This window comes from Vombatus ursinus, unplaced genomic scaffold, assembly GCF_900497805.2.
Source record: "Vombatus ursinus unplaced genomic scaffold, bare-nosed wombat genome assembly UNPS02014802.1, whole genome shotgun sequence".
Taxonomy (NCBI): domain Eukaryota; kingdom Metazoa; phylum Chordata; class Mammalia; order Diprotodontia; family Vombatidae; genus Vombatus; species Vombatus ursinus.
Window position 1 is genome coordinate 9426254 of NW_020954580.1, and position 14566 is coordinate 9440819.

The window sequence follows — 14566 nt, forward strand, 5'->3', positions numbered from 1 at the left end:
ATTTCTACAGAGATTATTCAAGAACTTCTGTGACATTCAAGTTTTATCTTTTTGAACAAGTACTACAATTTTTTTTCCTGAATTCAGGGAGGCAAACATGTCTCATGGAAAAGAAATATGCAAAGATGCCTTGATATTCTTCCAAGTAGAAACCTTAAAGTAATGATTCACTAACATTCATTTGGAAGCAGCTTCTGTGTTCTATAGGCCATTCACTATGCCAGGTGTTTTACAAGAGAAATGAGTTATAGTCATCTGACTAGAGGTCTAGCCTTTCCCATAATGGCATGATCAAATTAGATAATAGGTAGAGCTTTGCAAACAACCCTCAAATAAAGGTTACCTGTTATTATTATCATTACTATGTGTCACTGAGTACATAAGCCTGCCTGACTCCATTTGAAATTCCTATAGTAAAGCAGATATAGCACTGAAGGTTTGTTTCCATGAAAACTGTTTTGTTTTTGTTTTGTTTTGTTTTTTTGAGAAGAGGATAACCTGATTATTTTGTTCTTCTACCAGGTCTGGAACCAGGAACTGAGTATACCATCTATGTCATTGCCTTGAAGAATAATCAAAAGAGTGAACCATTGATTGGAAGAATAAAGACAGGTAAAAAATGCATTGATTGTCAAGAGAAATTCTAACCAAGACTAAAAATGAATGATCATATTGGCAGTATGAAAAGACCGCATCTAACTTACTATTTTTTAACAGCATAACTTTGATCTCTTTTTCCCTCTCAGTAACAGCAATTGTTCAACTATATTACAGCTCTTTTTTTCTCCTTTGCAGCAGGCAGTATAAAAGAAGTTGGTAGTGACTGTAAAAACAAATTCAAACAAATCTCTTAAGTAGCTGGGCTCTTTAAAGCCTAGCATCAAAATTTTAAACGTTAAAGAAATGGATAAAGATACTGCCAAATCTTTATTCTTTTCTCCTCTTCTGAAGCCCTGGTGTTGAAAAATGTTTGATTTTCCAGTTTGTTTTCTATGAACAAAATGTTTCATTTATGTTTAACTGAGAATTTTTTTCTTTTTTTTTTAAATTGACTTAAACATGTATTTATCTAGTTTACTATTTGAATCCTTGGAAAACCAATAAGCTAAACCTCCCTAATTCTCATCCATCATCTATTGACATGAATAGCCTGAAATTACATCCTTTCAGATGTACTTCTCAAATGAAAAAAAAATATGATGCATATTATAGTCCCATTCATTATGTTTCTAAATTTGAGAAGAGGCAGCTTCTTTGGGGTGCAGGGGCTCATAGCTTTGTCTAAGTGGTATGAAAAATTCATACTAATGCTTTTTCTTTCTAAGCTATAAAGAAACTTTTGGGAAAATCGCAAAGATTTCTCCCTGGAAAAGTGTGCTATGATTCTGAAAGCTGCTAATTTATGAGTGGCTTTGATCAGATTGGAAAACAGTCTATAATTATTGCTTGATTTGATAATGATTAATGCTGCTTTTTTTTTTTTCGGGAGCTTGATGTGCTTTGCTTCTAACCTTTCTTTGGCTAGATGAGCTTCCCCAACTGGTAACCCTTCCACACCCTAATGGACCAGAGATCTTGGATGTTCCCTCCACAGTTCAAAAGACCCCTTTCATCACAAATCCTGGGTATGACAATGGAAATGGTATACAGCTTCCAGGCACTACCGGCCAGCAACCTAGTGTTGGGCAACAAATGATCTTTGAGGAACATGGCTTTAGGCGGACTACACCACCCACAGCAGCAACCCCCATAAGGCATAGGCCAAGACCATTCCCACCGAATGTAGATGAGGAGATTCAGATTGCTAACATCCCCAGAGGGGATGCAGATCATCTTCCATATCCTCATGTTCTTGGGCTCAATCCAAATGCCTCTACAGGACAAGAAGCTCTCTCTCAGACTACCATCTCTTGGACACCACTCCAGGAAAGTTCTGAATATATCATTTCATGCCATCCCATTGGCATTGATGAAGAACCTTTACAGGTAATTGCTTATTTTCTTGTCATTTGCATAGTGAGATTAAAGAAGGTGTAAGCCAAGTGATTTAACTATAGCGTAGTTGACTCCTTGTCGTAGACCTAATTCCAAATGGCTTCATTCCCAGAAGCCTTTGAGAAGATGGCATGGTTAGGATCTGGCACTTCACCCATGTCTGATCCTATTGTGCCTTCCCAGCATTGAACCATTAGTCTTAGATGAAGAGAAGGAATGAATGATGAGCTGTTGAAGCTCAGCAAGCTAAATCTGTGTAATTCTCACACATCTAGGGGTCTTGATTGACAGATCATTTCAAACCCTATAATTCTGCCTGAATTTGCAGTTATTCAAGAATGAGTAAAATACTATCTCTGCAGTTAGCCCACGCAGGTTCCCACTGAGACGTCCATGAGAAAGAAATAACAAATCTTGACATCGTTCACATGCATATTATCAAGGTTATAATGCAAAAAAGCAGCCTGAGGAGGTGTTATATGTGATTGTTATAGTACCAGAAACTTCCCTTACCTATAGTTCCTCTTTCTGGCATCCATTTAATATTCTACTCTTGTCCTTTCCCCCAGATAAAAGGATTGTTTCCTTCCTCAAATTTTCCTAGAACACTTTACTCTACTTTGCATTTGCTGTGCTGTCCTCTCTTCCCTAACAAAATATAAACCCTTTATGGGCAGGACTCTAGTATTTTTATCTTTGTACTCCCGCCCTACCTCCACCCAGTTCCTAGTACAGTGCTTTGGACATAAGAGGAGCTTAATAAGTTTTTGTTCAATTTTATTGACTATTTGCCCAAAGTTTACTATGATAGGGGTAAGGGTGTGAGGAGGTGGGCTTGTGAGGATACACAGAAATGTTACAACCCATACTCAATAGCAGAAGCTGATAGCCATTAACCCTTATATGGCCAGGAGACCGGGATTGTGCTCATGTGGTCTCTGCCAAAGAATCTAGTCCTTGTTTTTCATTTTGCTAAACTATGCTTTGGTAGCAGCACCATGGGCCCTACTGTCTCTACCATTTTGAAGAGCGGTGGTTTAATTTCAAGTAGCTACATATTGTTTCCCCTGTTAGTTGAGAGCTCTTCAAGAATAGGGACTGCCTTTCTTTACATTCCCAGCACTTAGCACATCATCTGGAACACTTAATAAATGTTTGTTGATTGACTGGCTAACTACTTGAGATAGACTTGGCCAAGAACCCTGGTAAGGCAAAAGGAAGAGATTTGATGGGAGGTTGGCCCAAAAGATAGCAGGTACCATTAGAGAGAGTACTAATTCTAGAGTCAGAAGAACTCAGTTCAATTCCGCCCCTGATGTTTATTATCTAAGTGACTATGGGCAAGTCACTTAACTTTCCTGGGCCTCAGTTTCCTCCTCTGCAGAATAAGCAGTTTGAACTAACTAGCCTTTAAGATCCCTCTAGAGACCTATTATGCCATGACCTCGTTCCATCCCCTTCTCAGCGCTGGCCCTTCCATTCCCCTTCTTCCCTTGTTTATGTTGTGAGGGTGGAGTGACTATTCCTTAGGAAAGGCCATGTCTATTCCTTACTATAATGCTTCCCCCCCCCCCCTTGGATTTAATGATAATTACAGTTCAGAGTTCCTGGAACTTCAGCCAGTGCCACACTGACCGGCCTTACCAGAGGGGCTACCTACAACATCATAGTGGAGGCAGTGAAAAACCAGAGGAGACACAAAGTCCGGGAAGAGATGGTCACAGTGGGCAACTCTGGTATGTTCAAATTTACAGCATGTGGTCAGAGTGCTTTCCTTTGATCAGTACCAGAGACGTTCTTTCCAAAAACTTCTTTAAAAAATCCTTTTGAGTATCAATCTCCACGTGGATTAGGTTGAATTGAGGTGAAGAACTTAACCTTTCAAGTGGATAAACCAACTTTAGTTTGATGGTATTTTCCCCCTGCAAATGTCCTCTTTAGGAATACATACATGTATGAAATATCAATTCTAATACACCTTCCTTTTAGGAGGTCTTAAGTTACCTGTAGGTTGCTTTCCTCATTTTTAGAAGTGAGGTTAGAGTTTCCTACAATTGAACAGATCTGAATTATTTGTACCTGGCACAAAACGCAGCTCACACCTTTCTCTCTAAAGTGTGCTATTTTCTTTTAGGGCAGTTTTGTTTCTGTTCTAATTATATCAGCAAGACTATCCCAGTTAGCTGCTGATGGATTTAGCACTTCTCCGAATTACCCCCTAATCTCTCTTTTAACAAACTGGTTATAGCTAAGCCTCTCTTGGCAGCAGTATGCTGGACATGAGGCCAGGAATATTCAGAATTAAGAATCCTGAATCTTCTGATCATTAGGATTTTCTGTACTGTACAACTGAAAATATTAAGTAACAGATCTCTCGAGGAGTTATGGTTTACTGAGGGCCAGTTTGGTTTCTTAGCTCTATTCCATTTCCTCATCTAATGAATGAGGATACTGCTTTAGAAGTCATTCATACTCCCTATAAATTAAATTGTTGAATATTTCTGAAAAACAAATTATAAATTTGTTTTTTTATCTGAAGAGTATGCATAATACTTATCTAATGCCTAATATTTATTCCCAGCAGAATTATAACTGGAAAAGAATTTCCAGCGATATAAAGGCCTCTGGACTACCATGATGAGCCTATCATTTTCTGAGATTCATTCCCCCAACTATGAACATGAAGGAATTTTAACTCCTAGCTGTTTTCAGAAAACTGGAGTCATTGTTGATAGTTCCAGATTACTTCAGTTCTTTTTCCAATTTCTTCAGCCCAGTAGCCGCAGCCTGGGTTTTAGCCAACTTTCCCTGGCTTTGAGAACTTTCAGACTTTCTAGCTGATGCCAAAAATCCAATTTTTTTTCCAGAGTGATGTCTTTTTAAATACTAGGCACTTCAAATAACCATTGCCTTTTGATTCATTCCTTGTGAAAAGAACCATAGCATCCCCAATTTGAATCTGAAATCATAGTAAGTTTGTTTCATACTTAGTGGAGAATAACTTGGAATACATTTTGTTTGCATCCATCACTTTAACTTAAGCTTTTAGGGAGATTCAGAACTGGGCTAACAACCAGACTCATGTTATTACTTTTGCCTGCTTCTCTCAGATTTCATTTCCTTTTATCTGGGGCAGCTTCTTTTGTTAGCTGCCATAGCATTAAAGGTCTTGATAATGTTCTTATCATGATTTATTCAAAATTGAGACTTGTCATGCTAAGGATGTAATTTTACTGAAATATGTTCTACATTCTACATTTTCTAACCTGGTCATTCAAATTTGTGGCCACTGGAAATGGAAAGGTATTATGTTTTCCTTGGAAAAAACCATCAGTGCTTATCTTTGCCAAATCCAAAGAACATGATTGGAAGCTAATGCTGCATTAGAAGTGAGAATAAAAGCTAATTCAGATTGTGGTGCTTGATTAAGCATTTATTCTTCAGTAGTTTGAAAAACACCTATAACTCATCTCTTTTTATTCCCCTTTTCTCCCTGAACAGTTAATGAAGGATTGACCCAACCTACAGATGACACATGTTTTGATCCATTCACTGTCTCTCACTATTCCATCGGAGAGGAATGGGAGCGATTATCTGACTCTGGCTTTAAACTCTGGTGCCAATGCTTAGGTTTTGGCAGCGGTCATTTCAGATGTGATTCATCTAGTGAGTAGCCTGCTTTGTCCATCCATTCATCCATCTATCTATCCATTCATCCATTCCTACGGATTTCATGCATTAGCACTAATGGGCCAAGTAAGCATGTTTGGCAAACATTGGCAGTTCCAAACATGGAGCAAACAAATTAGCTCAAAGCAATATTTTGCATCATTAAAGGATGATGGGAAATGCTGCTTGTTGAATATTGCAATAAATCAAGGGGTCACATGTGGATGTCATTATTTATCAGAGATTAGTTGGTAATGATAATAACACATTTTTCTCCTCCCGATACGCAAACAGTTAAAGGAGTTCAACTCTTGATTAACAACATTAATGGAAGAGAGAATAATTTATAAAGTTGTTTATTGTGACAGTCTTTTACTTAGTTAAGCTCATTTGATTTTCATAATAACCTTATAAGGTGGGTAGTACAAGTATAAAGGCTGAAAGAGATTGAGAGATATAACTATTCCTTAAGATAATTATATCTGAACCATTTGAGGCTGGCATCAGGATTTCCCAGGACATTACTGCTACTTAGATTTTTGGAAGACCGTATCACTGCTGATGAGTGTTTAATTTTTATATTCGCTTCAATATTTGAAAGGTTCCTCTGATGACTTAATAAATGGTCTTTGAGAGTTGTGGTTATCAAAAACTTTATTACTCAGTGATTAGCCAGTTCCTGCTCTTTTCAAACTTAGACAGTCTCGTCTTAGGAAGCCATCATACAAACCATCCATGATCTCATATGCAAAGTCTCCCTAGCCTGGTGTGGTACTTGTCAGATTTAATGTCCCACAGTCATAGTCATGTAGGTCTCAAGGTCACCACATAATGTTGCCTCTGCTCCATGGAGACCCTGGAAGGGGACTGTAATAAAAGGTTAATTTTTGTACTTTTTATTTATTTACAGAGTAGGTAAACTTCTGTGAACCAATCAAAATATATGGATGAAATCATTCACTCTTTCCGTAATTGTAAAAAGAACTGGTTTAAAAGCTTACCGTTAGCTACATATACAACTAAAACATATTTAAGCCAGCTAAATTTTTTAAATTAATCTTCACAGCATTTTGCTTTGATGTAAATGAGATGATTTAATCCAGATTATCATGGATATTCTGAAAAACAAAAAAGTAACTTAGCTACAAGTGTTTTGTGAAGTACAGATACGGGAAAAACTCAGGAATGTGCAAGCAATTCATTATTTTGTTTAGGTGTTTTGTTTTGTTTTGTTTTTTTAAATACTGTAAATGTTCTACTTTTAAGTTCTACTACCTAAGCCTCTAGGTCTAATAATACATATATACATATTCTCAGATCATCCTTTGACTCCCCTTAAACATTCTTTGATCAAATGCCCTAACTGTTCAGTAGTCTCCTCTTAAAAGTTTAAGGATCAGCAAGAAGGACCTGGAGTCAGGACCTGAATTCAAATCTGTCCTCAGACACTTACTAGCTATGTGACCCTAGGCAAGTCACTTATCCATTTGCCTCAGTATCCTCATGTGTAAAATGTGCTGGAGAAGGAAATGGCAAACCACTCCAGTATCATAGCCAAGAAAACCCCAAATGGGGTCACAGAGAGTTTGACATGACTGAAACAACAACAACAAAAGTTTAAGAATCAGCAGGGAGGACCTACTAGAGCTGAATAAACTTAAGAGTCTATAGTTCTATACTGTCTTTTGGACTGTGTTTTAGTATAATATAAGCCTCGTGGGTAAAGGAGCATCTTAGATGTGTTATAATGAAATACACGTAAGAGTACCTCTAAGCATACAGTTTTCAGAATAAGGCTTTAATTTGCAGGTATTACCATTGGATTTTATGTTTCTGCTACATAGGTTTTAAATGTTTTTCTTTCCTTCCAGTTATGTGAAATAGATGGTAACTTACAGAATCCTGAAAATATCAGATCTAGCTTTGTTTGTCATTTCATCCAACTTTAATCTGTACTCATCTCTGGAATTCCTAGAAGAAACATTCATTTATAATCTGTTCCTTGAAACCTACATGTGGGCACTCAAATGTCAATCACTTGACTGATGTTTCATTTTTTGAACTGCCAATTATGGAGTGAAATGGATCCTATCAAATTAAAAGTTTACATATTTTTAAATCCCTCAAAATGATAACTTTAGCTAGGTCCCGATTAGTGTAGATAATGAATACCCTGAAGTGGTGACACATATTTGAATTCACCCTATCTGAAGTTATAATTATGTAAGATGTGGTCATTGATTCCAGCCTAATGAAAATATGCAGAATGAATTCAAATAATGAGACCACTTCAGGGGATTCATTATTCACAATAATTGGGACCAAGCTATAATCACAGATTTCCTTATAACTTTTCTTCCTCCCTGTGGTTTTCCCTGTTCTGAGAACCAGTCATAAATGATACTCACCTTTTGTTGTTCCCATCTATTCAGAATGGTGCCATGACAATGGTGTGAATTACAAGATCGGGGACAAGTGGGATCGCCAAGGAGAGAATGGACAGATGATGAGCTGCACCTGTCTTGGAAATGGAAAGGGAGAATTCAAGTGTGATCCTCGTACGTAGTAACAGACCATTTTCAGTGTTGTGTTAAGCACTTCCATTTGTCAGAGCTGGGCTATAACTGCCACCACTCTCATTCACTGGAAAGATTGGGAACTTGAGGTCTCCTTGGGGGAGGGACTAATATGCTTATTAATCTCGTAATTTAAGAAGGGACAGACAAGCTTCAGAAATGAGAAATGATTTGTGGTTATTATGAGGTTCTTTAATCCTTTATAGCACTGAGTGCTTTGAACATTGTATATAGTGCAATGTTCTATGGGAAGCCATGTTGTTTGGTTGGTGTTTGTATTCACCTTTTTTCAAATGATTTCCAACTGCCTATCCATTTAATCCCATGTAATTATAAGATTCATTTCTTTAGAATGTGGTAGTCCGTAAATGAGCTTAGCCACACAGAAGCCCCACTTTCTGGTCGGGCAAGAAGTCAATGTTGAATAAGAGTCCAGTGGCCACTGATGAAATGAAAATCTCTGAACTGGGTTTTGCTTATACATTACATATTGAATATGTATTATGTAATGTATATACATGTATATATACATATACACATTACATATATATCTATATATATACACATACATTATACGTTGCATTTTTTTTAACAGATGAGGCCACCTGTTATGATGATGGTAAGACATACCACGTAGGGGAACAGTGGCAAAAGGAGTACCTTGGGGCCATCTGCTCTTGCACATGTTTTGGCGGACAGCAGGTATGTCTGAGCATTATGTCCAAGAGGTAAGGGAGTATACTTGGAGGCAGATGATGAGGGAGGCAAGAAAAGGCTTTTTTCACTCACTCATAGAGTATTTGATGTGCAGCAATCACATGTCTACCCCTATGTTAAGAGCTGTGGGGAATACAACAGGTCCATTAGATATGCTGTCTGTCCTCAAGAGGTTTATAATCCAGTTACAATGAACAAAAAAGATTCAGGAAATAGGATAAAATTTAATAGAGGTCAACTCTGTGGAATTGATTAGAAGTACAAGAGGAGCTCAGAGATGGAGAGAGGAATATGGATTGGACTGTATATCCAATATCCTCATGTCTAGTCACAATTATCAAATCTTATCATTTTTGTTGTTTCACAACATCTCTCAAAAACAGCCTCCTCCCTCTTCACATAGCCACCAGCCTCTTTTAAGCCTTCATTTCTCCTAATGCAATAGCTCTCTATTTAGTCTTCCTGCCTCCCTCTCTATCTCCCCATTCCACTCCATCTTCCAAACCAGTGATTTTCCTAATGCCCAGGTCTGGTCATGTTACTCCAACCCCTTTCTTTATAGACCCAAGTGGCTCCCTATTCCCTCCAGGATCAAATAGAAAACTCCAGTTTTAAGGCATTTTAAGCTCTTTGCAAGCTGGCCCCTTCCTGTCTTTCCAGTCTTCTTACATCTTCACAACTGGCCCTACTGGCGTATTTACTATTCTGAACACCCAGCTCTCTATGGCCCGTCTCGCTGCCTTCAGACTGCCTATCCCCTCTTACTAGAATATACTTCCTTCTCTCCTCTTCTTGGACTCCCTCATTTTCTTCAAGATTCCCCTTCTACATGATGCCTTTCCTGATCCCCAAGCTACTTTATTCGTTTTGTATATATTATGTCTATATTTACATATGTACATGTTGTCTCCCCTGTTAGAATGGAAACTTCTTGAGGATAGGGTCTGTATCATATCTTCAATGCCTCTCAGTGCCTTGAACACTGACAGCACTTAATAAATGTTTGTCGGATTGACTCAAGTTGAATTGCCAAAATTAGCACCATATGAGGAGTTAACCAATCTGGCTTCTGGTCTGGGCTCTGCCACTAATTTGCTACATGTTATTAAGCAATTTATATCACCTTTCTAGGCCTCAGTTTCCTTATTTGTAAAATTTAAAAAAAAAGTCACCCCAGATGAGCTCTCAAAAGTTCCTTCTGTGACCTAGTTGTGAGAGGTTTCTTGAAGTTGGTGAGGCTTGAATTGGAACCTGAAAAATGGGTAGAATTTTAATAGGGAGTAAGGACAGGAGAGATCATTCTAGGAAGGGGAGAAAGAACATGAACACATAGATGTTATTGAGGCGCTATAAGGCTTTTGCCTGACACAGCAAGATTCCTTGTAAGAGGAACAAGAACACATTGACATTGAGGTTCGCTTAGAGCCTTAACTTTTTTACATTGGCTCTGAATCCCAGACGGGACCTTGGAGCAGACTTACTGCATCCGGGTGTTATCATCATGCACAAGCCCCTCATCACGCTGTTCTCTCTGCTTGGACAGGGCTGGCGCTGTGACAGCTGCCGAAGGCCTGGGGTGGAGACCACACCGGAAGGCTCAGCAGGCCACTCCTACAATCACTATTCTCAGAGATATCATCAGAGAACAAATACTGTGAGTGTATACATACAGTCCTCAAGCCTTCTCCCCTAGGAGTTTTTGTCTGTATGATTCTTCCTTATTGCTATTACTATTATTTATTATTATTATATTACTATTGTATATGTTCTTTTTGTTTTATTCATTATATTACTATTATATATAATATTGCTTATTACTATTGTTTATTGTTATTAGTTATTACTGTTATTTATTATATACTATTCATTATTTTATTTATTATTATATTACTATTATATATACCACTTGTTACTTTACTTATATTACTATTATATATACTATTATGTTATTACTGGTACTATTATTTATTATTATGTTACTAATATGTGCTATTTATTATTTTACTTATTATATATACTATGTGATTACTATTAATATTGTTTAGTATTATATTACTATTACCATTATGTATACTATTCATTATTATATTATATATACTATTATATTATTACTATAACTATTACTTAACGAACTAAGTGTTGAAAAGGGGGAGTAGAGAAAGGGGGAAAGAGGAAAGTTTTGGAGTATGGAGTCTTGGATTTAATACCTGGGTATAAAACTTATTCGTTGCCTGACCACGGAAAAATCACTCATCCTCCCTCAGCTTTTGTTCTGTATCTGTGAAAAGGGATAAAATTACTTGTACTACTTAACTCACAGGGTAGCTCTAAGAAAGTGCTTTGTAACTATGGAATGTGAGTTATCTGTTATGTGACCGTGGTCCCTGCTTTTCTATGTTGTAAGGATGCAAACCCCAGAGCTGTCCCCTAGGAGTTTTTGTTTGTATGATTCTTTCTTATAACCCATCACTCCCTCTGTAAATGAATAAAACACCTGTGATTCTAAAGAAATAGGTCAGGGTGGAGCATATGTACTTACTGTAGTTTGTAACACTAATTCAAGGAGATTTTAATTCAGTTCAGTTATTGATTGCTCGACTTTTAGTATTTGTTACTAAGCTTTTTTTTTTCCCCCTTTTCCCTTTAAACAGAATGTCAACTGCCCAATTGAGTGTTTCATGCCTTTGGATGTACAGGCAGACACAGAAAATTCACAAGATTCCCGAGAAAAGTAATATTCTCCAGCCCTGAAGAGCAAGCAACTTTCCGCTGAGACACCGTCCAAAATGGAGTGATGCTAGCAAACTCATCTTTCAGGGTAAACATTCAAAAGCCTTCTGCTCTGGAGCAACTTCCCCAGCTTAAGCTCAGCTCACAGCTTCTACCAGCATCACCCTGGGAGTGTTTTAAGACTTTTCTCCTTCACCATTGGCAGCAGGGAATTGCCCTCTCTGCCCTATAGTGTTCCTACCGCTCAGTATTTTAAATGCATTGATTTTGACTCCTGATTTGGTTGAGGATAAGTAGGTCAATTATAGGGAAGCATCTGGAACCAACCAAACTGCTGTGAACAGAAATGACATATTGAAATTTAGAAATAGGAAAGTCACCAAACACTTCTGCTGTCACTTAACTGTGTGGCCTGCAAACCTCGAGGCCCTGCATCTCCCAGTCACTGTGATATTTAAAATATGCACAGTCCTGATTTTGTTTCCTAAATGATTCTAGTAATTTCCTAGCAATAGCTCTATCTTACCTGTTATTTATCAGTTTCTCCCCAGGGTTTTTTTTTTAAATATGGAAAAAGAAAATTGTATTGGAGACACTTAGTATGCAGTTGACGAGAGGAATTTGGGATAATGATGGTTGGTGATTATTTTTTTATACTGTAAGTGCCAAAGCTTTACTACTGTGGAAAGACAACTCTTTTAATAAAAGATTTACAAACCAGAGCTCTGTGGTCCCAGGTTCTTCTTTCTACAAGGAAATTAAGGGGAAAGCATGATATTCCTCTTTCCACTAAGATGCCTTGAAAATGACTTTGATAACTTAGCATCGTTACCTCAATGGGGAATTTAAGAATAACATATTTCTATGGTCTAATGGTAAGAGACCAAACAGTCAGGATAGAAAGCTGTTTTAGTTTATTACCTTTCCCAGAGTCACATAGCTAGCACATATCTGAAGCCATATTTTTACCCAGTTCTTTCCAGCTCCAGCTCTTTGCCTCTATTCACTACAGGATGCTGCCTGTCCCCTGAAATTGAAATTAAATATTCATGAATATTATTTTTAATCAAACAAATATTTATTGAATGCTGATTACATATCAAGAACTTTAAGTGCAGAAGTGCCTGGATTTGCAAGTGGACTATTGGTTATGATATATTCAAATAGATTTTTCCAATAAATTTTTAGCTCTATCTTCTTTCTCTTGGTCATTTAATTTCTCTTCAGTGATGTAATCTCCAAATCACCTTAGCATGTTACTACTTCATACTGATTATAATCAACTATAATTGCCAAATGTTAATTGCCACTCAAATCTAAATATTTACCAAGCCAGGTTCAAGGGCCATCTTTGGAAGTGTAGAAGTCATTTAAAGAACTTAGGATCACAGGAATCAGAGCCAGAAAGAAATGGAGATTATCTCATCCAACTCTTCTATTTTATTATGAGGAACCTTGAGCCCTAGAGAGGTTAAGGAAGGAAACAAGAATTAATTATTATGCCAGGCACATGGCTAAGTGCTTTACAAATATTATCTCATTTGATCCTCACAACATCCATGGGAGGTAGATGTTATTATCATCCCTATTTTACAGTTGAGGAAACTGAGGCAAAGAGAGATTAGGTGACTTACCCAGAGTCACATAGCTTGTAAGTATCTCAGGTCATATTTGAACTCAGGTCTTCCTGATTCCTGGCCTAAGGAGCTATCCACCGCATCACTCAGTTTCCTCCAAGGTCATATAAATAGTTACAGAGCAGGATGGTAAGTCAGGCCCTCTGACTCTTTCCACTACATCATGGTCCCATTCTCTACATGGCTTGTGGTAGCAAGGTGGAATATTTCTTCATTTAACCATTACCTTTGGGCAGCCAGGTGGCACAGTGGATAAAGTATTGAGCCTGGAGTCAGGAAGATTCAGCTTCCTGAGTTCAAATCTGGCCTCAGGCACTTATTAGCTGTGTGACCCTAGGCAAGTCACTTCACCCTATTTGCCTCAGTTTCCTCATCTATAAAATGAGCTAAAGAAGGAAATGGCAAACTACTCTGATATCTTTTCCAAGAAAACCCCAAATGGGGTCATGAAGAGTCAGACACAACTGAAATGACTGAACAACAAAATGGTATACCTTTACTCACTGAATTTCAAACCCTATTACTCCCAAGAAAAAATATACAATCCTTTGTTCGGCATTTAAAGCTCTTCATAACCTGGACCCTTCCTACCTTTCCAACCTCCTTACACCTTAGTTTCCTCTATGCATTGCAACATCGCACCAACATCAATCCACTTGTAGTTTTTCTAGCACGATACTATGTCTCTGTGCACATGCTATTCTCCCTCTACCTGAAATGCTCTGGCCCCTCAGCTCTGCCTCTTAGTTTCTCTCATTTCCAACTCAACTCAAATCCCACCTTCTCAAGGAAGCTTTTATATCTATCTACACCACCACTATCACGTCTACCACCACCACCACCCCACCTCCAGCTGCCAATGGCTTTCTCTCTGAAAGGGTCTTCCAACTCCTCTATATGTCTTGTATGTAGCTAGTTATTTACATTAGAATATAAACTCCTAGAGGGTAGGCACTGTCTTTTGGCCTTTATTTGTACCTTAATACTCATCACAGTGCCTGGAAACCATTTAATAAATGCTTTTTTGACTTGACCTGACCCAAAGCAGCCTTACTTGGTACAGCTGAGATTTGTGCTGTTTTATACTGAGATATACAAGCTTCTGGTTGGCATTTGATTCTCATTCCATTTGATCTCAAACTCTAATGACTTTATCATTTAAGTTTTAAGATAAGGTAACTGACTTCTGGAGGCAGTTGGGTGGTACAGTGGATAGAGTGTGGGGCTTGGAGTCAGGAAGAT

The 14566-nt window shown here is 37.8% G+C and overlaps 1 protein-coding gene across 12 annotated transcripts in view; it reads left to right on the plus strand.

Annotated features, from left to right (window-relative positions):
- The window catches only part of FN1 (fibronectin 1), an 83233-nt gene extending 70824 nt beyond the window's left edge, over positions 1–12409 (plus strand). For 4 of the 12 annotated variants that reach the window (XM_027873870.1, XM_027873872.1, XM_027873873.1 and 1 more), the window contains 8 exons: positions 523–612; positions 1526–1986; positions 3593–3731; positions 5497–5661; positions 8097–8222; positions 8836–8942; positions 10501–10611; positions 11609–12409. In XM_027873870.1, the coding sequence (XP_027729671.1) occupies positions 523–612; positions 1526–1986; positions 3593–3731; positions 5497–5661; positions 8097–8222; positions 8836–8942; positions 10501–10611; positions 11609–11692 (1283 nt within the window). In that variant the 3' untranslated portion in view covers positions 11693–12409. The remainder of the gene's footprint in view (positions 1–522; positions 613–1525; positions 1987–3592; positions 3732–5496; positions 5662–8096; positions 8223–8835; positions 8943–10500; positions 10612–11608) is intronic. The other 8 variants (XM_027873871.1, XM_027873874.1, XM_027873875.1 and 5 more) reach the window with 2 other exon arrangements.
- The last annotated feature ends 2157 nt before the right edge of the window (positions 12410–14566 follow it).